Below are 24210 nucleotides of genomic sequence, written 5' to 3' on the forward strand. Positions count from 1 at the left end.
TATAATTTATAAGTCTTGCTAATCATAGATGGCTAGTCAGAAAATCTTGATGGTAATATGTCTATACTATGCAAACATGCAAGAACAGCTTAAGAGAAGTGTTTCTATTGCACTGGAAAGTTACTCCTTATGTTAGCACAGATCTTTCTTCCCCAAAGATTTTTTTTTTATCCAGGTATCACCAGTACAGTAGATTACTCAGATACTGCAATTTTCTTTTTAGACTCCTAAATCATCACCTTTGGATGATTTTGATGCTTATTAACACTCTCACAGCTGGTGTGCAAGAGTAGAGAACTGAAACTAAAGCCACTCGATTTTGCTGGCTTTAGTTACTGGCTTCCTATAAAGATTGGTAGGGAGGATGGTGGACACTATTGATTTAAAGAGACTTTATCTGTGTGTTTCATTTGTCTTGCTATTTGTCCCCTCCAATAAAAAAAAAAAATACTCTTATCTTTCTCATGCTTCTTAAGTACACTACAGTAAAAATGCAGGTTTCTCAGCTCATTCTAGATTAACTAAATCAGAATAAGTTGATAGGGAATCTGCATTTTTAACAAACACACCAGTTTAAGAAACACTGATCTATCCTAATTAAGCCCAAATAGGATTAAAACTGCATCTTCAGTGAGAATATTTCTTTGTGCCTCAAAACACTGTGGTAGCTCTTAATCTGACCGAAGTCACGCATGCCCAATTTACAAAAATGGTGATTTGTATTAGGATAGTGCAAAAGAGGAATGTACAAGTTAAAAGAAAAAAAGAATGGGGTAATAAGGGACCAAGTAGCTTCATTTCCATGGATTAAGAACCCACCAATCTCAAAAGCAACTTTATCTTTTTTATAAACTTCTGTGCAGAAGGTCGCTTTAATGTAAAATTCAAAACGAAAGTTGTACATGTAATAAAAATATTACCTTTATCTGTTTAAAAATATTTAAGAGTAATTGGACAATATATTCCTCTACTTTTACTTTTCTGAAAATAGAGAAGGCAGCTTAGGGAGGGAAAGCAATACATTTCAAATAGGTTAGAACCTAAAAGAACATTATCTGCATGGAAGACTGGGTTTCACTTTTTACATGGTGTGACCTTAAACAAGTCATTTAAGCACCTCGAGGTTGTGCTTATTCCTATTTGTAAAATACAGTATCAGTTGTGACTACCTCACTGGGATGTAAAAGTACGAACATGAGGTAGTAATATTTGGCAGAGGCATGGCAGCTTGACAAGGCATAGATGCCACTCCTCTACATGACATCTGTAACTTTACAGTTCACAGGAAATAGCTTTTTTGTTTGTGATTGCTTTTTAGACATTTTATCATGGGGGAGGATGAGGTATATACACATTATAATATTGATGATCCTTGCTATTTGGTACTTGAAAGAAACTGGCTCATCACTCAAAAGGGGGGAAAAATGTAGTTTTGTGTTTTTTCAGATTTCAAGAAATAGCTTATTTTAAAGACACTAAGCCAACATGAAGAGAGCCAGATTGATACGCCGGTACCATTTGTCATTTGATCTGCTAGATGTTGTACATTCGGAGTTCTTATATGTGTATGCATTTATGTGTGTTTTGTACATGTGTGCAAATTATATAGAATTGTGTACACATACATACACACATAAACTTAACCTCAATTAATTGTTATTAGAGAAGACAATTAAAATGTTTGGATAAAAGAGAAAATGGAACAGAATGAAGGGAATGTCTCATCTGATTCCATAAGGTAGAAAGAAGCCACAGTGAAACTGGGAAGGCAAACTTCTCCACAGGAAGCCAGCTTTCACTGGTCTTCTGAAAGCACCTCTGTTAATTGAGGAACACTTTTCCTTTGAAGGTGTTGAAACTTAAAACGGTAGTTTGTTCTAACATGAATTCACAGCATGGGACAGATTTCAAAACAACTTTTTGTTTGTTGTCCTATTTATAATAGGCTTCTGACAGGAATTATTAGAACTTTTAAAATGCAAGATCACAGCATTAGTCTTTTAGTTGTTTAGTGCCTACTGAGTGGTCTCAAAACACTGTGCTTTGTATTCTGGCCTTTTAATTATTTCTCAGATATCTCCAACCTAGGTGTTCCTAACCTGGTACATCATTATCCCCTAGCTCAAGTTCAAGTCCATCAACTACACACTTGTCGCCCAGGAATGCAATTGAGGATTTATCTTCATGATTCTTTATCTACTTATATTCTACACTCCAGCCATACTGAACCCTTAAGACTTTGTAAAGTGGGCCATTTTCAAGGATGTCTCTGGGATGTTGTACACGCATGACGGTAAAGGCCACCTCACCCCAATCACAAAAATCATTTCCACTGGTTCTTGATCTCCATTAAAAAAATCCGTCTTCACCGTTCCCATGGATGATCCTCAGTGTAACGCAGAGTCCCACAATGTGTAAGATCGTGAGCCGGCTCTATGCATGTCTCTGGGATGTGTAGAAATTTCATACTTATTTTTGGCCAATATAAGAACAAGGTCTTTTGAAGCCAAAATTCCTTCCACATATGTTGGTGGTTCATAATCTGGAGATGAATTTTGTGCGGCTAAAAAAGGGTCCTAGAGAGCTGTGCTGGAAGCTTCTGATGCTTTTGTGTGTATTCTTTCTCTTGCTGTAACATTTTCACTGCCTATATTAGAGCCGTACATCAGACCCAAGGGGTCTTGTGTGTTCTTCCAATCATCCAACTTTGTTTTATCCTTGGAGACTCTTCTATAAGCATGTGGGGGAGGCATTTTAAACACTTGGAGTCTGGCACCTAGTACATGCTAAAAAGAATGAGGCTGAACCAGTCTAGAGACAACTCTAAAGTCAGCGTTCATGTCTTTTGTTGATCAGCTATTCTGGAATTACAAACTTGCCTCCTGGAATTAGATTAAAAGATTGTCAATTTATGCCCTACAGTCAAACACACTATGGATACGGTTCTCCACATCATCTCATCATGCGATGACTGATGGTGAAACCAACAACAAAATCATTTAAATCTGTAATAGTCCATTAACTTTATTTTAACTACAAAGATTTTCATTTTATGTTGGTAGCCATTGAATGAGCTACTATACTCACTTGGCTAATTAGTACCCTGTGGTTTGGATAATTCACTATAATGTCATGTGTGTTTCCATCATTTGCAAGTTTTACTACACTGGGAAACATAAAGAAGGATATTATTCATGAAATTTACTAAATAAATGTAAAAAGTAACATTCATTCATTAATTCATTATAAAACTCTGAGCTAAAGTTGTGCAAGTTTACACAATGCTCATAGACCTGTGGTCTCTACATCTCTACTATAAAATGTTTCTCTGCCTTATTTACATTTTCAGAAAGAATAGATAATTCATTAATTATAATACCTGATTTCCTACTTTAACCTACTACTGTCATGCTCACACGCAAACATACAAAATCATCTGTAGAATTCTAATTCTAATTTCTCAAATTATTTAGCTGTTGTTTCCTCACACTTTCTACATACTTTTTAAAACTTAAATTTATTGACAGGTTTCTCCTGACAATGCTTGAGTATATTCAATCTCACTCATTTTTCCCTGGCAGTTCCTGTAGCATATTATTTAGTCTGAGTATTTGCAAATGGAAATACTTCTCTGCTTGCAAGACTTGCTTTGTTTTTATTCCGTCATCTCGGCAAATGTTTGCGTGAGTAAGTATGGAGCAATACCATTCTAATGAGCAATAAAAACAGACATGTAAGTAAGTCAGTGGTGTGGTGTGGTGTGGTAATCCTCAGAAATAAATGCAAAACCTGATGGAGCTAGAGATCTATCTTTAATTATTTAGGATTATAACTGGGGATCAAGTGAAGGAAGATCAAGGCCCTTCATTGCTTGCTTGCTGCCCAGGGTACCATTTCTTATCTGAACCTGCAGAGTCTGGGAGAGAGTGATTTATGCTCTCTGACTCTAAATCTCCTAGGAAGTAATTAACCATCGCTGCCTTGTCTATCACCATTCGTGAGTTATTCTATCACAGATAAAATCTGCCTGAGAGACAGGGCATGGGTAGAGAGGCAGATTGTGCAACCTGATTCTACGATTTCCTAACAATGAATCTTGGAACAGTTGTGTTATTCAAATATGCAAAGAATCAGGGACTAATCTACTAATGGATGTGCTGCATTCTAAAAGCACCAATATGTCAGTTGGTTGTTTGAAGCTGTGGAAGCTTTTTTCCATAATAACAAAGTTATATCCATATTTAAAGTTTACTTATTTATTTTGAGAGAGAGAACATAGGGGATGGGCAGAGAGAGAGGGAGAGAGAGAATCCCAGGTAGGCTCTATGCTGTCAGCACTGAGCTGGATGCAGGGCTTAATCTCATGAACCGAAACATGAGATCAGGACTTGAGCTGAAATCAAGTCCAATGCTTAACCTACTGAGCCACCCAGGCACCCCAGCAATCTTTATTAAGTCAGTATAACTGAAAGACACAGTAACACTAACATTTGGTGAGTGCTAATCATGTGCCAGGCACTGTACGGATGTTGTCTTGTTTAACTGTCATAAAAGCTTTATAAGGAAACTATCATTTGCATTTTATAGATGTGGAAACAGTTCAATACCAGGCTTGCCACTAAGTTGTAGAGCCTGCCTTCTACTCTGTTCTGATTCCAAAGCCCAGTCTCTTTGGATTACAGCACACAGCTCTCCCAGATCCAAAATTGTTGGTTCTGTTGTATGAATACTAGTCCTTAATCACTGCATCTATTTGAGTAACTGAGCTTGTTCTTACAGTTTGAGGAACAGGGGCCTCATTTTCTATTCACTTCTCCTCCTGGGCAGCCTTCACAGTAGAACTGAGGACTTCATTTTCAGGTTCCAAGGCACTAGAGATGTTCACTGAGACTTAAATATGTTATTAAAATGTAATGATAAAGAATCAAGTCTCAGGAAACTATCCAAAAAAAGTAAGACAACTTCAAGGGAGAAAGTGAGGTAGATTCAGATTCTTTCTTAACAGGAGAATGAGGGAAGATTATGCAACAGGAACTAGGGTTCTTAGGGAAAGGGAGATCTAAGATGATAGGCAGACATTCTCAAATATGAAATAGCACGTGAAATACTGAAATTATTGAGACTTTAAAAAAAAATTTAAATGTTTATTTATTTTTGAAAGAGAGAGACAGTGTGCAAGTTGGGGAGGATCAGAGAGAGAGGGAAATACAGAATCTGAAACAGGCTCCAGGCTCTGAGCTGTAGCACAAAGCCTGATGTGGGGCTTGAACCCAGGAACCATGAGATCATGACCTGAGCCAAAGTCAGACACTTCACTGAGCCACCCAGGTGCACTACATAGTCTCTTTTTTTTTTTTTTTTTTAAGTTTTTGAAGAGGAAAACCAAAATCAAATAAAGAGCTCAAAAATGAGAAGAAATAGTAAGAGGAGTGTTGGTGATCTGAATCCATTTCAATATATAATTATGTCTAAACTACTAAAGGAATTATAGTTTCAGAACAAAATGTAAATGTTGCAAATCCTGGCAAGTAGAATTGAAATAAGCAAAAAACCTGGGAAGTGGAGCACACTAGAAGGAGGAATGTAAGTACGCTATCTACTTCATCATTCATATATACATGCTGTCAGAAACTGAAACATGCTCTTAGGGAAAAACATAAGGATGCCAAACAGCTAATGACTTTCATAAATGTCTTCCTTTCACCTTAGAACAATCTTTCAGGAACTAATATCCCTTTGGCTAAGATACACATTTTTGAAATTTAGTAACTCCTTTAATTCACTTAAGTTTTGTTTCTTCTTTTATTAAATTCAAGTAAAGTTCAATGTTTTTCATTTTAAAATAGCATGCATGTTATAATTCCCTTTTTAATTATTTTTGAGAGGGGAAGGAAGAAGAAGAGGGAGAATGCCAAGCAGGCTCCACACTGTCAGCACAGAGCCTGATGCGGTGCTTGAATTAATGAACCATGAGATCATGACCTGAGCTGAAGTCAGACACTTAACCGACTGAACCCCCCAGGCATCCCTATAATTTCCTTCTTATAAAGTTTATTCTTCCAAACTATCTATTTGGATAGAACTATCTGGCTCATTCCTAGCCTCATTCTCCTTAACTATTTGACTATTTCCAGTTTAATGTTACAATTTTGCTCTCTAAGGGGGATATTAGACTTCATCTCATTGGGCATTTGTGAACATGAAATGAGATGACACATATGAAGTGCACAGAAAGTTATTAGTATAATGTTGCTTATATACTGCTGAATGTGATTTTTTAAATCCATGTATCTATTCTTGTATTTGTACTTATTCAGAGAGAGTCCAGTTTACCTGGACTTCTGGTAACCAAAAGTTAAACACTGGGTTGTTTCTGCCTGAGATGATTTTGAGCATTGTGTTGATTTCTATCCTTCTGTGTTTTTCTACACTGTTTAACTTTTAATAAGTAGCATTTACCATGTTTATGAAATAATACAGTTATTATTCTTAGCAAACAATACGGTACAGACCTATAGTGTGAACAAGTGCTTCTCCCAAGTTTTATCCGCATTCTTATACTTTGAGATACATCTTTTCACAGACTTTGGCTGCATACATTACATCAGATCTTTAGCTCCCCAAGGCTTTTCTTACTGCTTTACTATCACAACTACGTGAGTTACAGAAAAAGAAGATCCTCTGATACTGTCTACTACAAACACTGAAACTAGACTCCACTTTCACTTTTTTGAATATGAATTTTAAAGGTTCAGAAAAGGAACTGCTTATTCCAGCATTAAGAAAAAAGAGAAGATAACAAACGCTTTCTTGGAAACTGAAGAAACAGGCACACAACAGGAAACCATTCTTAAATGTAAAAATATGCATAATTGCTATGGAGATGAAGTTTCCCATAGTTCATAAGAAGAAACACAAAAATGACTTTAGTTTGAAGTATGTACCTATTTCTTAAGAGATGAAAGATGACTTCCTCCAAACATCTCCTAACATGTAAGAACACAGTCAGCTGGAACCGTGGCTTTGTCTTCAGAAGAAAATCTTGTCTCTGAAGTGAATTGGCTACTTTTCTTAACTCACAAAACCCGAAATCAAATGACAGAGAATTCTGGAGGCAACTTTCTTCCAGCTAACATCTTTCCAATCAATATCTGAAATGCAACCATATATCCACTAATAATGCTGACTGAATGTTTAAATCTAAATAAGTTGATTCAGATCTTCTGTCCTCCTCTCTCTCTGGCCCTCCCTTCCTTTTTCTCTCTCAAAAATAAATAAACATTAAAAAAAAGAAAACTAAAAACTCCATATTAATTATTCCTTACAACATTTCATAAGGGACAGTATCTTTTTAAAAAAAAAAGACTTCTATGTATAACAGATTCATTGACTTTCTGTGTTGAAAAGGACTTCATGAATCTTCCAATTCCATCATTTTCTTGATAATATAAATTGAGGCTCAAGCTTATACAACAAGATAGAAAAATTCAGTCTAGAAATCAAATCTACTAGTCTATGTCCATCTTTCTTCCCTTTGCAAAATATTATTCCCAATTTGAAAGAGATAACCTACTTAGCAAGCAGATGAATGATTCCAAAGACAAAATAGAATATGTATACACGTTTCCCCTTTATATGTGTTAATTGTGAAATTGATTGGTCTATGTGGCTTTGTGTGTTAATTGACCCCTTGGACATCATTTAAAGCCAGTCAGTAGTTTGGCAGAGATGTGAGGTAAAGCAGACTAAATAAAGTCTATGTATTTAGCTCCATAACAGAGAGGCCACAAAGTCTAAGCTTTTGTAGAGTATTATATTTCTCTCATTCTGCTTTGCTTAATGATATTAATGTTAACATAATCCCTGGATAAATAATGCCTAAGATGTTATTTATCTTTAAATACTTCTTCAACTGAAGAGTACCTACTTATAAATGGGGAATTTTCTGAATGTTAGATACATTTATCATTTATTTCATATTTCTACATGGATATGTTTGGCACTATGTGAAATAACATTCTTTTCATAGGCAAAGAATGTTTGTGAAAAAGGAAAACTCTGACTTGGTCTCAAAGGGAATATTGTAATTTGGGGGGAAAATGTTTGAAACTACTAAAAAAAATAATGTTTTTATCAAGTTGATTTCAATAGCAGTTTTGGATACTAAAATAAGCATATGCTAAATATAAGAAAATTAGTAAAGAGGTGAGCATTTTTTGAAGGATCTATGAAAAATGAGAATGAAGAGGAAAGGATTATTTTTTTTTTAATGTCTATTTATTTTTGAGAAAAGAGAAAGGGAGAGAGTATGCACAGGGAAGGGGGCACAGAAAGAGGGAGAGAGGATCCAAAGCAAGCTCTCCCCTGACAGCACAGAGTCCTATGCAGGGCTTGAACTCACAAACCAGGAGATTATGACCTGAGCTGAAGTCGGATGCTTAACCGAGTGAGCCGCCCAGGTGCCCCTGGAGATTTTATATTCCATTCATTAATTTCTAGTAGCCATATAACATTTTAATGAGAATTCTCATATGTAAAGCATAAAACGATGATCACCTTCAAAATTATGTTTACTAGACTTTTTGTGGTGACCATTTTACCATATATACAAACATCTAATCATTGTTGTATACCTGAAACTAATACAATGTGAATGTCAATATATACATCAATTTAAAAAAGTAGTAATGAATAACTAAACATTTAAAAAAATAACGATTTCAGTTACCTGAGAAATTTTAGGGGGAAAAAAAAACACAATCAAGCATATGCTTTTTCAAAGTAAGCACATGCTTTTCAGAAATTAAAATTGTTTTATAAGTTCATCTCAAGAATTAAGAAATTAAGTAATGATAGGTGCTTACTAAGTCATTTCTCCTTTTCCATTTATTCTGTATTTTATAAGCATGTACCAACTATAAAGCCATAATTCAACAAATTTCCCATAATTACTATATTCTTATTTGTTTTCACATTGAAAAATTTTAAGCTTCCCATTCTAAAGCAAGCAATGGAAAAATAACATACTATAGTTCTCTAATTTCCTTTTTTAGTATGTGTTAGTATTGCTGTAGTACATAAAGGGACATTTCCAAATAGTGCAGATGCAGAGTCATTACCAATATATATGATATTGCATATATCACTTTTTTAATTGGAAAGAATGATAATGTTCAATTTCTATGCTCATACCACAATTTTAAAATGTTTGGAATGAATATGTTATACATTTTGGCATTATTAAAACAGTGCTAATGTCTTAGAAAACTTTTTAAAAAGGCTCTATATAAAATTTCTTTTTTTGAAAATAGTTCCTATGCTTTGAGAGTAACTAAAACTCATTTTGAACAAATGAAATGAATTACATGGAATGCAGTGAAGCTCTTATGGGCTTTGATTTTTTCCTTTTTTTGTTTTATATTCCCCCTGGTATTTACAACCAGCAAAATTGGCAAATGCTTATGTTTATTGTTACTATAAAGTTGCTCTAAGGAATCTCATGAATTTGGAATTCTAAACCATTTTGGATTTTTTGGCAATGCATCTCATCAATTGTAGGGATATATCTTTTGCCCAACTTCCAATGATTCCACAGGGTTCAATTTGAATGTTTTCTCTGCTTATTTCCATTGGTTCTGACATTGTAGTATTTATTTCTGAGATCCAAATTTTCTTCTATTAAATCATAAACCAATATTAACATTTCATTGAAGGGTAATTTATCATGTATTCACCAAAAGTAATTTGAGAAGTCATTAGTAAAATGACTTAGTTACATTAAAACCTTTCTGTACCATGAATCATTAGGCCATATAATGTTGCAGTTGTCTCTCTTTATTAATTTTGACTTGTAAAATTCTGCAACAGTTTTATAAGGATTGCACAGACTTTCTTATATTTCTGTATTTGATATTAAGACCAAGATGACCTTTGCATTAACATCTTGTCCAGAATGCAGTTGTTGAAAACTCAAGGGAATGGGAAAGTATGATTACAATGGTATCTTCCCTTAACTATCAAAACCTCTATTGTATATAAACTTACAAGGTCAGCAATGTTGAGTCTCCTGTCATGCTTGTGGGAAAAGCTATTTCTTCCCCACTGAAATTCTCAAGCCAGCCACTGCAGATACATGGGCTAATCTCATTGTTCCTGATTCTGATGTGAACAGAAAAGAGAACCTGACATGTATTCTAAGAACTTTGTTCTGTTTTTCAGGTAGTAATGCAAATGCTAAATAATTTTCAAGAGATAATAACTAGTGCAACTCCAGAGTTCACAGAACACTGTCTATAACAAAGATGCTACTAATAATAAGCTCTTGATATATGAGAACTTGATTGAAGAGGTTTTTAATTTATTAACTCATTTAATCTTTCTAACAGTCAAATGAAGTAGGTACAATTATTAATCTCATTTTACAAATGGGAAAACTTAAGAATAGAAAAGTCACATAATTCAGATATTAACTGAGAGAGCTGCAATTTGAACCCAGATAGTTTGAGAAGTGGCTGCTCCAATCACAGTAATAGGAGGCAGCCACTACGTAGCTACTCTGATAAAATTCTGTCAACATCTGGGGCACCTGGGTGGCTCAGTCAGTTAAACACCTGACTTTCGCTCAGGTCATTATCTTGTGGTTCATGAGTTTGAGCCCTGTGTTGGGCTCTGTGCTGACAGCTCAGAGCCTAAAGCCTGTTTCAGATTCTGTATCTCCCTCTCACTTCTTCTCTCTCTCGGTCCCTCCCTCACTCACACTCTGTCTCTTGCTCTCTCAAAAATAAACAAACATTACACAAATTTTTTTTTTTTAATTTTGATAACATCAGTAGAGTTGCTGGCGTACAGCCTTGCTACTGTGGGCTAAATACGAACATACCACAAACCTAGGTTCTGATTTGCCTATATCAATTACTACTACGTTAATTACAGTAAACAGGAAAACAAGGAATGCTGAGTCTCTACTAAAGAATTGTTTAATATAGTATACTAATCTCTTTAGAATAAAACTTTTAATAGGGGCGCCTGGGTGGCTTAGTCGGTTAAGCGTCTGACTTTCGCTTAGGTCATGATCTCGCGGTTCGTGGTGTTCGAGCCCCGCATCGGGCTCTGTGCTGACTACCAGCTCAGAGCCTGGAGCCTGTTTCAGTCTGTGACTCCCTCTCTCTCTGACCCTCCCCTGCTCACGCTGTCTCTCTCTCTCTCTCTCTCTCCTAGAAATAAATTAAAAAAAAACATTAAAAAAAAAGAATAAAACTTTTAATAAATAAGTGAAAGAGGTTTGTTAGAAATGCCAAATGTAAGTGGGTAAGATGGGGATTTCGAGTACTGAGGGTTAGAATCCTCAACTTCTAACCACTTATTTCCTGAGTTTGCATCTGCTTTTCATGGTTTTGTTGTTGTTGTTGTTGTTGCTCTTTGCTGTTTTGTTTTGGTTTTTGTTTTTGGGAGCCAAATAAGAGCCCACAGGTTATGAATGTTAAGGAAGATTAGGTTGTGAGGTTGAGAAAGACTGGCAGAAAACCAACTCACTCCGGCAGGAAGATACTGAGGGTCACAGCTCAGTCAACACTTCTCTCTTATCAAACACATCTAATGGCAAACTGCATGTTTCACATATGAAACTCTGATACCTCTAGAAATCATTGATATATAACATCATCTTTCTTTTCAAACTTCTTTTTGACATTCATATTTTATCTTGTTTATAATCTAGTTTTCTTCCAGTTTGGGGGGAGGGGTGCCTGTTCTTTCTCCCCAAGGAAAGATTTTCATAGATTTTTTAATGGCAAGGTCCCATTCCCATTTGTTTTGGATTCACTCACTTTTAAAACTTGGAATAGGTGTGCCCGGGTGGCTCAGTCGCTTAAGCGTCCGACTTCGGCTCAGGTCATGATCTCATGGTTTGTGGGTTAGAGCCCAGCGTCGGGCTCTGTGCTGACAGCTAGCTCAAAGACTGAAGCCTGTTTCAGATTCTGTTATCTCCCTCTCTCTCTGACCCTCCCCTGTTCATGCTCTCTCTGTCAGAAATAAATTTAAAAAATTATTAAAAAACTTGGAACATAGTAAGTAGACAACCATGGAAAGCTGACTCTCTACTGCAGAATACTGCAAAGTAGCATGCTAACCTCTTTACAATAGAACTTTAATATGTGTTTTTTTATGAAGCATCATGTCTTCATCTGAAAAATGACCACTTCACACCAACAGAATATTAAGTTTGTTAAACTAAAAGTTTCCCAGTATTTCACCTTTACAGAAAAGGTGAAGTTCAGTAGTCTCATAAAAAGTTGGAAGAAACAGAAAATCCTATGGCCTTCCTTACAGGTAATCAAAATTTTTTTTAAAATTTCTGCTTACTGTTCTAATTACAGCAAAAATAGAAAGTTACTACACAATCCATCGATAGGCCCTATCAGCATTATCTTCCAACTATCCCCCAGTGCCCACTACCTTTCTCCTTTAGGTCCTACTCAGCTTCAAACTACAATCACTTTCCTTGCCTGGATTCCTGCACCTGACTCCTGGTATGTCTTAACTTTGCCTCCTTACAGCTAATTCCTTTAAAAAACTGATCTCAGATCTTGTCGCTCTTTTTCTCAAAATGTTCTAGATTGAAGGCTTCTCAAATTGTAGAACAGTCTCCAAGGCCCTGTAAGACCTACAAGGCACCCCCTCTCCTACCTGCTCTGCTCCACATGTGCCCTTTGGGACTTCCTTTCCTTCTACCACATTCTACTGCCTTCCAGCCACCCCAGGCCTTGACGAGATCTTGACTTGGCCAGCACGCTCCTACCATGCACATGCTCGAGATTGCTCTTCTTGTATGTGGCCACATGGCTCACTTTTCATTTCCTTGAGGCATGTGCCCTCCTCAGAGATTGTCCCTTACCACTCATGTAACAGAGCACCACCTCTCTCTCTCTTTTCCACTTCTCCCAATCCCAATATCCTGCTTTATTTTTCTGCATTGCAATACTTTATGTGTAAGTATGCATACTGTATGAATATGTAAATCTGTGTTAATATGACATATTTTAATAGGGCTGCCTGGGTGGCTCAGTCGGTTAAGTGTCCGACGTCAGCTCAGGTCATGATCTCACGGTTTAGGACTTCAGGCTCTGCATCAGGGTCTGTGCTAACAGCTCTGAGCCTGGAACCTGCTTCCAATTCTGGGTCTTATCTCCCTCTCTCTCTGCCCCTCCCCTGCTCACGTTCTATCTTTCTGTCTCAAAAATAAACATTAAATAAATAAATACTATATATGTTAATATGTACATCATATTATATATAAATAATACTAACACCATATATTAATAACATAAATAATATGAATCAATACAATAATCAATGTATTACGATATAAAAATATAATTTTCTTATCAGCTGTTTCACAGAAAATGTAATATACACCTTATACACATATTTTGCTTATTATAAGCCCAGGAGAGTAGGACTTTTTCTCTTTGGTTGACTAATCAAATCCCATTTCTCTAGGTGAGAACCTTGCATATATTACAAACTCCATTCAAATGAATAGGCCACGTGTGAATGAATGGGTATACAAGGGAACTTATATTTACATTTTACTCTATTTCTGTATCACTTTACCATGCGTATATGCATATTTCAGAAATAATTTTAAAATGCTATATTGAATGAGGACATTTGGTTAAACTTACATGTGTATCATCTCTATTAAAAATTTAATGTCTCTTTTAAGCAGCTCCCCCTATTATTATTTTATGATTTAAATTAGTTAAATCTGGTGAAGACTGTGGTACCATTCAAAGGCAGTTCACTGTTGAAAGGCAGTGGCTTTCATACACTTATGATTATGAGCCACAATTTTATGGAACAAATTGATATTTACAATACACATTCTAAAAATGTCTTATCTTTTTCTCTTCTGTTCTATTTCATTTTTATTTTTTTAATGTTTTATTTATTTCTAGGAGAGAGAGAGAGAGACAGCGTGAGCAGGGGAGGGTCAGAGAGAGAGGCAGTCACAGACTGAAACAGGCTCCAGGCTCTGAGCTGGCAGTCAGCACAGAGCCCGACGTGGGGCTCGAACCCACAAACCGCGAGATCATGACCTAAGTGAAAGTCGGACGCTTAACTGACTAAGCCACCCAGGCGCTCCCTATTTCATTTTTAAATACATGCTTCCCATGATCCAGTGCATTAAGTTCATGACCCAATTTTTTTCATGGAGCATAACCTGTAGTTTGAAAAACATCACTAGAGAGTACACAGGATAATATGCAGAATTCCTAAGGAACTACTATTAATGCTGTCACTGCTCACTTAAAAAAAAAAAAAAGAAAGAAAACTAATGAACCCTATATAGAATGATATTTTGAAAACAACTATTATTTTATATCCACATATGATCTGAAACGAGTATAATCCAAATATAAATAAGTGTGAAATTTTTAAATAGAATTTTATGGAAAAGAATGTGATCAAATATATGTTTTCTAAAAATTAAAGATATTATAACACAAAAGAATAAAACTATTACTTTAAAACTGAAAACACCTAAATGTAAAAGTTACTATTTTCCTGGGAGAATTATACTTGAACAGCTGTGGAACAGCTCTGGTATTAGTAACCAGTGGATCCCAAAAGTGAATATAATGATGGAAATTTAATGGTATGACAATTCTCCCTTTGAGCCAGGATATAAATAGATATTTTTATTTTTCCCACATATAAATTATCCCTCTGCTTCATCAATTCTTTCCCTGGAATATTTAGCACATCTTTATTTTCCACTGTATGTTCCACTATATGTTTATCTATTACCTTATATAAATTTAGGACCACACACTTGGATCATTAAAGTAACTTCCTAAGAAGCTGAGAGTCCTCCTATCTCTCTTAATCCAAATCAACTTTAGATCATTACAGGTACATCTTCCTAAAATCCTACTTGATTAGTTCACTGCTCAAACTGCTTCTCCTGCCATGCAAAGCCTTCTCAATTTCATCTTTTTATCCTTGCTCATCATAGGGCTTGTGATGGTTAGTACTATATGCCAACTTGGCCAACTTATACCATCCAGTGTTTAGTCAAATACTAATCCCGGTTTTGCCATAAGTTATTTTGTAGATATGACTAACATCCATAATCAGTTGACTTTATGTAAAAAAGAACATCTTGGATAATTTGGGTGGGTTTAATACAATTAATTGAAAGGCCTTAAGAATAGAACTGCTTGTGCCCCTAAAGAAGAAATTCCACCTGTGGCAGGTCCTGCCCAAGAACTTACAGCCTGTGCTTCTTGATGGCCTGCAATATGCCTTTCAAACTGGCCCCCTACCCAGCCTCATAACTGCATAACCCATTCCTTAAGACAAATGTGTGCGTGTGCACATGTGAGTGTGTGTGTGTGTACATCCTAGTAGTTCCGTTTCTCAGATGGAACCCTGACTAATAAAACATTTTACCATCATTAGTACTTTATGCCACAGCCCAACTTTTGCCATATTTAGTTTGTGCCTTAGACCTTATGGACTCTACTCATCTTTCTTCAGATATATCCGTATGAAATGGTCATTCCACCCTTGTTTTGACCCTTGGGAATCCAACCTAACTCCTATTTTCATCAAAAAGGAATGACACCATTCTCTAAATCTCTATAGCTTTCTCTTAAGTGCCATTTGAATGACACAGACTATGATCTGACTTTTATGTTAGTTATTTTTATATGATATTTCCTTATGACGTTAGTGGCATATATAGCTCTGAAGTTTCACCAATATTCAAGTGAAATTTCAATAATGACACCTCATACACATCAGCAATGTGATAAATGAATGAATAATCAAATGTTATTATATACATACAAAACAGCAAATCTTTGAAATCACATAGACTTCGGTCTTACTAGCTTTCTGGGAATAGGCAAATTACTTAATCTGTCAGGCTTAGTTTTCCTTTATAGAAAGTTTTTCTGATGTAGAGATTAATAATCACCATACTGACTCATGGCAAATACTAAATGAGATCACGTACCTGGCATGTATTAGGTCTTAAGAAATATAACTATTTTGGAAATGTTACTATGCATTAATTCATGAAATACATATATGTTGAATACCTATTATGACACAGGCATTTTGGTTAAGTTTCGTGAAAAATAAAAAGGTAAGGAAGTGATTGCTACATTTATTAAGTAGTTATTTTATTTCAGTTATCCTTCCAATACTTATCTAAAATGTTATGTCTATAATAACTCTACGGAGGAAACTACTATTATCCCTATTCTACATGAGTAACTATAGACACAGAAAGATTAAGTTATTTGCCCAAAGTATCATAGCTAACGAGTGTCGGAGTCAGAATATTCACTGAGTTATTCTAGTTCTAAAGTCTGTATTTTTTCAGGTCTAAAGTCTGTATTTTTTTATTTATTTGATTATAAGTGAAGTTGAGATCTTTTTCATATATTTATTAATCATTGCTATTTATTTTACTTTGTTGTTTTTTCCTTCTTTTATTACCATTTTTATTGGGTGTGAAAGTAGATTTTGCACCCAATATGAGGCTTGAACTCACAACCCCGAGATCAAGTCTCATGCTCTATGAACTGAGCCAGCCATGCATCCCAAGAGTCTGCATGTGTTGTTGCTGTTGTTGTTGTTGTGCTAAGGTACTTCCTGTGGACATGGATTTGGTATTCAAATGGCATGTCCACTAAAAAGATACAGAAACTTTTCAANTGTGCTAAGGTACTTCCTGTGGACATAATTTGGTATTCAAATGGCATGTCCACTAAAAAGATACAGAAACTTTTCAAAAGTAAATACTAATGATGAATTTTAAATGTCCCACACAAAAGGGGGATCCAGAAAAAAATAATGTTCTTCAAATAGTTTTAATACTACTTGGTATACATGACGTTTATCATTACCAAGAGGACGTATTAGAATGGAGAAAATTGATTCACTCTTCCATAATTTACTGACCCCAGTCTGGAAGGATGTTCCTGCGCCCTCCCTCTGCTGCATGTGGAATGCCTTTCAGTAGTTATGCACCTGTGAATTAGCACATGTAGACAAGCAGATCTCCATTGCTCATCCCGCAGAGTTAAAGTTAAGTGTAGTTCTAATTAGAATCTTTCAACTCTTTATAAACCAGTCTTTCAGACTGACATATATAAAAAGACATAGTATGTGGTGGTTTTACTTTAAAGATATGACTCTAGTATGATCAAACTATTGAGGATGCACTTTAAAATAACAGTGTTTTCAAGATTAATTTTTTCTCTATAGGTGTCATATAGTTTCTCAATAGTTAATATGAAAAATATCTGTGGAAGAGAGATAATATTAATTTTTCTCATTCAGCTAACCAAACTTTTCATACTAAATCATGGCTATTCATCCTCATGTTAACATTACTGCGACATTCCTAAGCATTACAATGATTGCAAGTATATTAGCTTTACACCAAAAATATTTTAGAGCATTTCTTTGCTATGAAGTCAGCAAGAAAAAATGGACTTGCCATACTCTACAAACCTCACTACTGAGCAACTGCTCTGGATCAATCTCTAGATGGCCTTTTAATGCATCTTCCTGATTCAGACTCAGACCAGCACTCAAGAGGTTCTCTATTAAACAGCACTGACTTTCTGTTCAATAAATGTTTTTCTAAATTTTTCCTAAAATAACTTCTCGTACCTCTTCTCATTATATATATGTAGTTTACTAATCCATAAACTCTTAAGTTCTGTTATAAAAATAATGTTATCAGTTTTTGTTTTTCCCAGGCTGTGTCTAAAGGTCAGTTGCTTAAGTCTGACTTAGTAGCATGTTCCCAATGCAACTTTCTCTCCTATAGCTTACAAGTTTAGACTCAGGTTTTTCTGAAATCTTATTCAGGTTTTGTGCTACTTAGTTCTAAAATAACACTATCTTTAAGACCTTTTTGCAAAGTGCATTCATTTATTTGTCCACTTTTCCAACATCAACAATGAATCAAATTTTGGAAGATATGGAGCATAGATTGTTTCTATTTCTCTATTAAAATGAAAAAGAAACAAATGAAAGAGTAATGTACTTTTTCCTGTTTTCTTAATAGTTTAAGTTTTGTTTGTCTCTTTTTTGAATGATTATTGCATTCACTAAAATTGTAGCTCACTTCTCTCATTATCAAGTTAGTTTTTATATTCCAATTTTAATGCAACATTAAAGTGCTTTTAAAGGAAGCTAATTTGTTGGTTGTTCCTATAGGCCGTGATATTGCAAAATCATTTGAAGAAATTACATGCATGACCAACCAAAATTATAAAGAATACTCTTTACAATTCAATAAAATAATCACTTATTTGGGGGCACCTGGGTGGCTCAGTCGGTTGAGTGACTTCAGCTCAGGTCATGATCTCATGGTTCATGGGTTCGAGCCCCACATTGGGTTCTGTGCTGATAGCTCAGAGCCTGGAGACTGCTTCAGATTCTGTCTCCTTCTCTCTGCCCTTCCTCTGTTCATGCTCTCTCTCTCTTTCTCTCAAAAATAAACATTTAAAAATTTTTAAAAATAATAATAATCACTTGGAGTGACAGGGAAAAAAGAATTGACTTATTTGGAGAGAAAAATCATTTCCCATACTATCCATTATGGAATTATTTGTGCATTTTATTTCAGGGATCATCTACTAGGAAATGCCAATGCATAAGCAATCCTTCTAAGATCAACCATGAATATAATTTTGATAATATAACAAAATGAATTCAATAATATCAAATAAACTATTTTACCTTTGCATTATAGGGAATGTAATGTTTTGATAAAGCTTCAGGCGTATGCATCCATGTTTTGTCTGCAATGAAGAACACACAGTGTTAAATTAAATTATACATTCTAAGGGTGTCATATTCACTCATTAGCATATGTAAGGAGTCTGATATGGGTGGGAACATTTCTAAATCATGATTCTTTTGCTAAATTGAGAAAGAATAACTAGTCATATATAAAAACAATGTAGCTGCAAAGTGTTTATAAGATCCTTTCCTTGGTATAAAAGATCCTAGCTTTTTCTTTAAAAAGTACTCAAATAAAAAAACAATACTAAGTTTTTAAAGAATATAAAAAAATAACAACTCAGTAGACTACAAGTAGTTACATCAATTATGAGATTATGTGATATCTTTTTCATTTCCTTTTATACTCTCATGATTAACAGTGTTTTAAAAAAAATTCCCTAATAAAACTCTTTAAAGTTTGAAAGAATCCTTAAATTAGTGTAAGAGAATGTTGAAAATAAAATAACTAAAAGAACAGAACATATTGAAAATAATTTGTATTGCATATTATTACTGGAAATAGAAAATATTTTTCATTCAATTTTGAATTGTATTTACATATTCCATATAGCTTCCAAAATATTTTGTGGAATATATAAGTGGAAAAAAAGCAAAAGATGTTAAACTAATCATATTTGACTACATTTTTGAAATTGAATTTGTTTGTAGTGAAACTTCTCAATCTTCAAAAATTATTGTCTCCCTTAGTAGAGTTTTATATTTTATTCCTCACAGAATTTTAAAATTTAGAATCAATATTATGAACAGAATAGAATGAAAGACACATTTCACCATGAAAAATAATAAATAAGTATAAACTGAAAAGAAATAGATTTCTAACGAAGTATTTTTAACATTCTATTCAGAACATTTGAAAATGATGTTAACAGAAACTAGTGTGATATCATTAATATGTTCTTCTCAAATTGAGGGATTGTGAAGACAAAGAGAAAAGGCCTAAATTTCTGGAATGTCAATTACTTTATACCATTTGGAAAATAATGCACTGGGGCGCCTGGGTGGCTTAGTCGGTTAAGCGTCTGACTTTCGCTTAGGTCATGATCTCGCGGTTTGTGGGTTCGAGCCCCGCGTCGGGCTCTGTGCTGACTGCCAGCTCAGAGCCTGGAGCCTGTTTCAGAGTCTGTATCTCCCTCTCTCTCTGACCCTCCCCTGTTCACGCTGTCTCTCTCTATCCTAGAAATAAATAAAAATACTTAAAAAAAAAGAAAATAATTAATGCACTATATATTAAACATGTTTATGAGGTACAATGTTTACAAGAATTTCTAAAACAAAACATGAGGGATCAATAAAATCCCAAGCTCATAATGCATTTTAGGGCTATTTCTGACTACTGAAGCAGGTATGGGATAGTTGTATGTGGGTGAAGTATTTTGATAAGCAACACATTCTAAGCTTCAAAAAAAGCATATTGACATCGATATTAATGTGTAAAATTTTTATTTCCTATAAGGATTTTCATTTTAATTACAGTTATCTCTTTATAACTGCTAATAAATAGTGAAATGATTAATTCAAGAATAATATTTGTTCTTAGATTTGGGATACAGTCTTGCTCTTGTATCACAATGCTATGCACCAGAATGATAAAAACACCAAGATAATAAAAACAAAGATGTGCCTTTAGGAAACCTAAGGGAAAAAATCCAATTTCTTTTTTTTAACCCCTTAAGTCAATTATACTCATGTCTCCTTTTCCAAGATACAAAACACTGCTCATAAGGGTTTAAAGTCTAAATCTGAACATAATGGTCCATTCCAATCCTGAGGCAGAGGAATAATTGCTTTCTCCTATAAGCTACTATTATTTGAAAACTGATGATACTACTTCCATTATAGTCTTGTATTGCAGTGACCTAGAAAAAGGGTGGTTACATCCAGCTGTTACTAATGACAGATTAAAATATTCACAATATTAACTTACCAGTGGATAAGCTGCAATTGTTACAGTGGCAAAAATTCTACACCCACATTTCAAGTGATGATGGTTTAGTGGTTGTTTACTACATACCTCTAGTTCAGGCAGTATAGTTAAAACACCTGAACGATTTCTAAAACACATCCTTACTGTCGTCCTAATTTATACTTTGTCAGGAAAATCTGACAGAATACAACTCTTTATATTAACTCATTCATATTTGACCAACCTTGAAGAGTGAGTAGAGATGTTTCCTGGTCATTATCTATCTATGCCCATAGGAGCAATTAGATATATGGAACTGGTATGGAAACAGGGACATAGACATTATGGAATGTGCTCCTTCCTTGAAATTAAACTGTAATCACTAACTCAAGAGTAAACACTCACATAAAAGGAAATGCCAACATTTCAAAATATTTGGTAAGTGACAAAGTACTCTGACTGCTGGGGCAATAAATCTATGTTCAAAATGCATTTAGATTAAGAGCTCATCAAGAAGGATGCAGGAAGTTCATTATTATTATATCACCAGAGCTTAGCATCTTGAAAGCATCTACTTTGTGTGTATCAAATTTATTTTGTTAAGTTTATTTTGAAAGAGAGAGAGAGACAGAGCAAGCAGAGGAGGGGAAGAGAGAGAAGGAAAAAAGAGAATCCAAGGCAGGCTCCGCATTGTCAGAGCAGAGCCCAATGCAGGGCTCGAATTCACGAACCCTGAGATTAGATCATGACCTAAGCCAAACTCAAGAGTTGGAAGCTTAACTGACTGAGGCACCCAGGTGCTCTGAGTATATCAAATTTGAAATGAAATGCTGTTGGGTAAATTCATACATGTAAATAGATTATAAAAAGGGAAACGACTTAAATACTGAATTTTAATTGCTATGCTAAGATTATGTCTACTCATCAGTACGTCAACTGTTAAGTTAAAGAAAATAAAATGTAACTGGTTGAATTATTTAATCGTATGGATTCACATTAATCTTTCATGTTTTGTTACCAAATTAATTCATTTTTGATGTGATGAATAGAATATAGGATTTTAAAAACTCAAAGAGAAAGCTAACATGAGAAAGAAGCTATAGAACAAATACATTCATTAAATAATCAAAGGTTATGAAGTTAGACTAATTTTTATAGATCTCCTCAAGATAGTCCAAAATGGGGGAGCCTGGGTGGCTCAGTTAGTTAAGCGTCCAATTTCAGCTCAGGTCATGATCTCACAGTTCGTGGGTTTGAGCCCCGCATCTGGCTCTGTGCTGACAGCTCAGAGCCTGGAGCCTGTCTCTGGATTCTGTGACTCCCTCTTTCTGTCCCTCCCCTGTTCACTCTGCTTCTATCTCTCTCTCAAAAATAAATAAAACATTAAAAAAAATTTTTTAAAAAGAGAGTCCAAAACAATGCAATTCTAATAAATTCACTCTTTTTTAGAATGCATAGCATTAGAGAGAGCATTTACAAAGAAAATCAGTGAAGGCACTGGTTAATTCAACCAAAGAATATCAGACAAAATACTAATTGGAAAGGTTGATANTATATATATATATATATGTATGTATATAAAAGTTTGAATTTAAGATGATCTCTTTTCCATAGGCTTCTGAGGTACAGGGCAATTTAGTAAGGGTGCATGTGATAATCAAGGAAATTGGACACTTATGAAAGAAGAGATAAGCTTTTAGTGATTGAAAACCATCTTGCTTCGTTTAGAATAGAATATAGAGTGTGTGCTGATGATAGTTATCGGAAATACGACTGAATAATATATTCTCTAGGGGTACAATTACAGCTCCCAATTGTCAAGATGTATGACTTCTCTCATAAAATTCAATTTTCCCAACTCAAATTAAAATTCAGCCCAATAGTGTTGGTTGGAACTAGCAGCAGAGGCGCTAAGAATTCTTCCTGGAACAGCCTCACTAAGTAAGAGTCAGAATTGATTAGTAAGTAGGTAGAACTTCCGGTATTACCTCTAACTTGGAATTAGAGTAAAATATTGATCAATAATTTCCTAATAAGGAAATTTAATCATTAAGCTTGGGAGAAAAAAAGAAACTTTTTAGAAAGAATGAGGCAAAGGAGGAAAGAACAAGTGCTTCTCTTTCCTGATTCTCTAAATCGGTCCAATTTCCCCCATGGCTGTACTTCCACTGTCATCAAATGAAACCAATATACTATTGCTGGTTACTTGGGATTTCTCTACGAAAAACTCCCAAATCCTCTTCAACTAAAGAGAAATTAGAAATAGGGGGTTTCCACCTTAAAAACATGGGAAAAGGAAATGTAAGCAAATTAAAAAAAGAGATAGTCTAGAAGTGCTTTCTAAAAATAAGATAATATGGGGGTGCCTCAGTCAGTTAAATGTCTTTGGCTCAGGTCATAATCTCACGGTTCATGGGTTCGAGCCCCGCATTGGGTTCTGTGCTGACAGCTCAGAACCTGGAGCCTGCGTCAGATTCTGTGTCTCCCTCTCTCTCTGCTCCTTCTCCACTCAAACTCCCTCTCTCTTTTTCTCTCTCTTAAAAATAAACATTAAAAATAAGATAATATGATTAAAGTGACGAGTTGTGATGGAAGATTTTTATTGCTTCATTAATAATACTTATATGTAGCATAAAATTACTTCTAGATTCTTTTCTTAATAGTAGAAGAATTTAAAAAAGAAACATTTTACTTTCAGGATATGTTTTAAATCAAAAGCAAGCTGCAAAGCACAGTAAATGTTATTTTGCCTTCCCCTTATTCAGAAAAATAAGCAAAATAATAAGTTCCCAGTTCCCCAGGGTTGAAAAGTGCCTGAAAGTTCACATTACCTAAATCTCTACTGAATACATTAATCCTACATACCACAGCCAAATGTTCGAACACTTCTAACTTCCATTACAAAAATAGTTTGTACTTCAAGTAATTCCATGATATGTTTGCACAACTCTGTTGGAATTTTTTCCTACATTAAATCAATGACCTTGTAATTTATACCCATATGTCCTTTATTAAACTTAGTCCCATGACCTCATGGTAGTCCTTCAAACATTGAAAGACCACACCAAGGATTCTCAGCCATACTTCCTGTTCTAGGTTGAAACTCCTGAGTCATCCCAGCCTTTCTCATCTGGGTGCGTTACAAAGTGTCCATCAGTCCTTTAAAGAGAGAACACACTATGCCAGACTTCATGGAATGGAGCAGAACAATCTATGTCATTGTTCTGGACTCTTTATTATGCATACATAGAAAATTAACTAGAACCTTTGATACACACTATTGACTTAATTCTTCGGTCATTTTTTTACCCATAGAATTTAAGGTGCATCTTCCTAATAATCACAGTATATAAATAAAAATGAAAGTGTTAGATTTTCTGGACCCATGTTTGGCAATTTACAGGATCTTATTAAGTTTACAGTGTGGAGTATGACATAACTGGTCATTTCTCCCCCATGTATCTGTAATTCTA

General features: G+C 34.9%; 1 protein-coding gene across 6 annotated transcripts in view; it reads right to left on the reverse strand.

Moving 5' to 3' along the window:
* GULP1 (GULP PTB domain containing engulfment adaptor 1) overlaps positions 1–24210 on the reverse strand; it is a 262969-nt gene that overhangs the window by 70465 nt on the left and 168294 nt on the right. For all 6 annotated transcript variants that reach the window (XM_077780210.1, XM_077780212.1, XM_077780211.1 and 3 more), the window contains exon 4: positions 18769–18830. In XM_077780210.1, coding sequence (XP_077636336.1) covers positions 18769–18830 — 62 coding nt within the window. The remainder of the gene's footprint in view (positions 1–18768; positions 18831–24210) is intronic.

Source organism: Crocuta crocuta, unplaced genomic scaffold, assembly GCF_008692635.1.
Source record: "Crocuta crocuta isolate KB4526 unplaced genomic scaffold, BGI_CrCroc_1.0 scaffold38, whole genome shotgun sequence".
NCBI classification, from domain to species: Eukaryota; Metazoa; Chordata; class Mammalia; order Carnivora; family Hyaenidae; genus Crocuta; species Crocuta crocuta.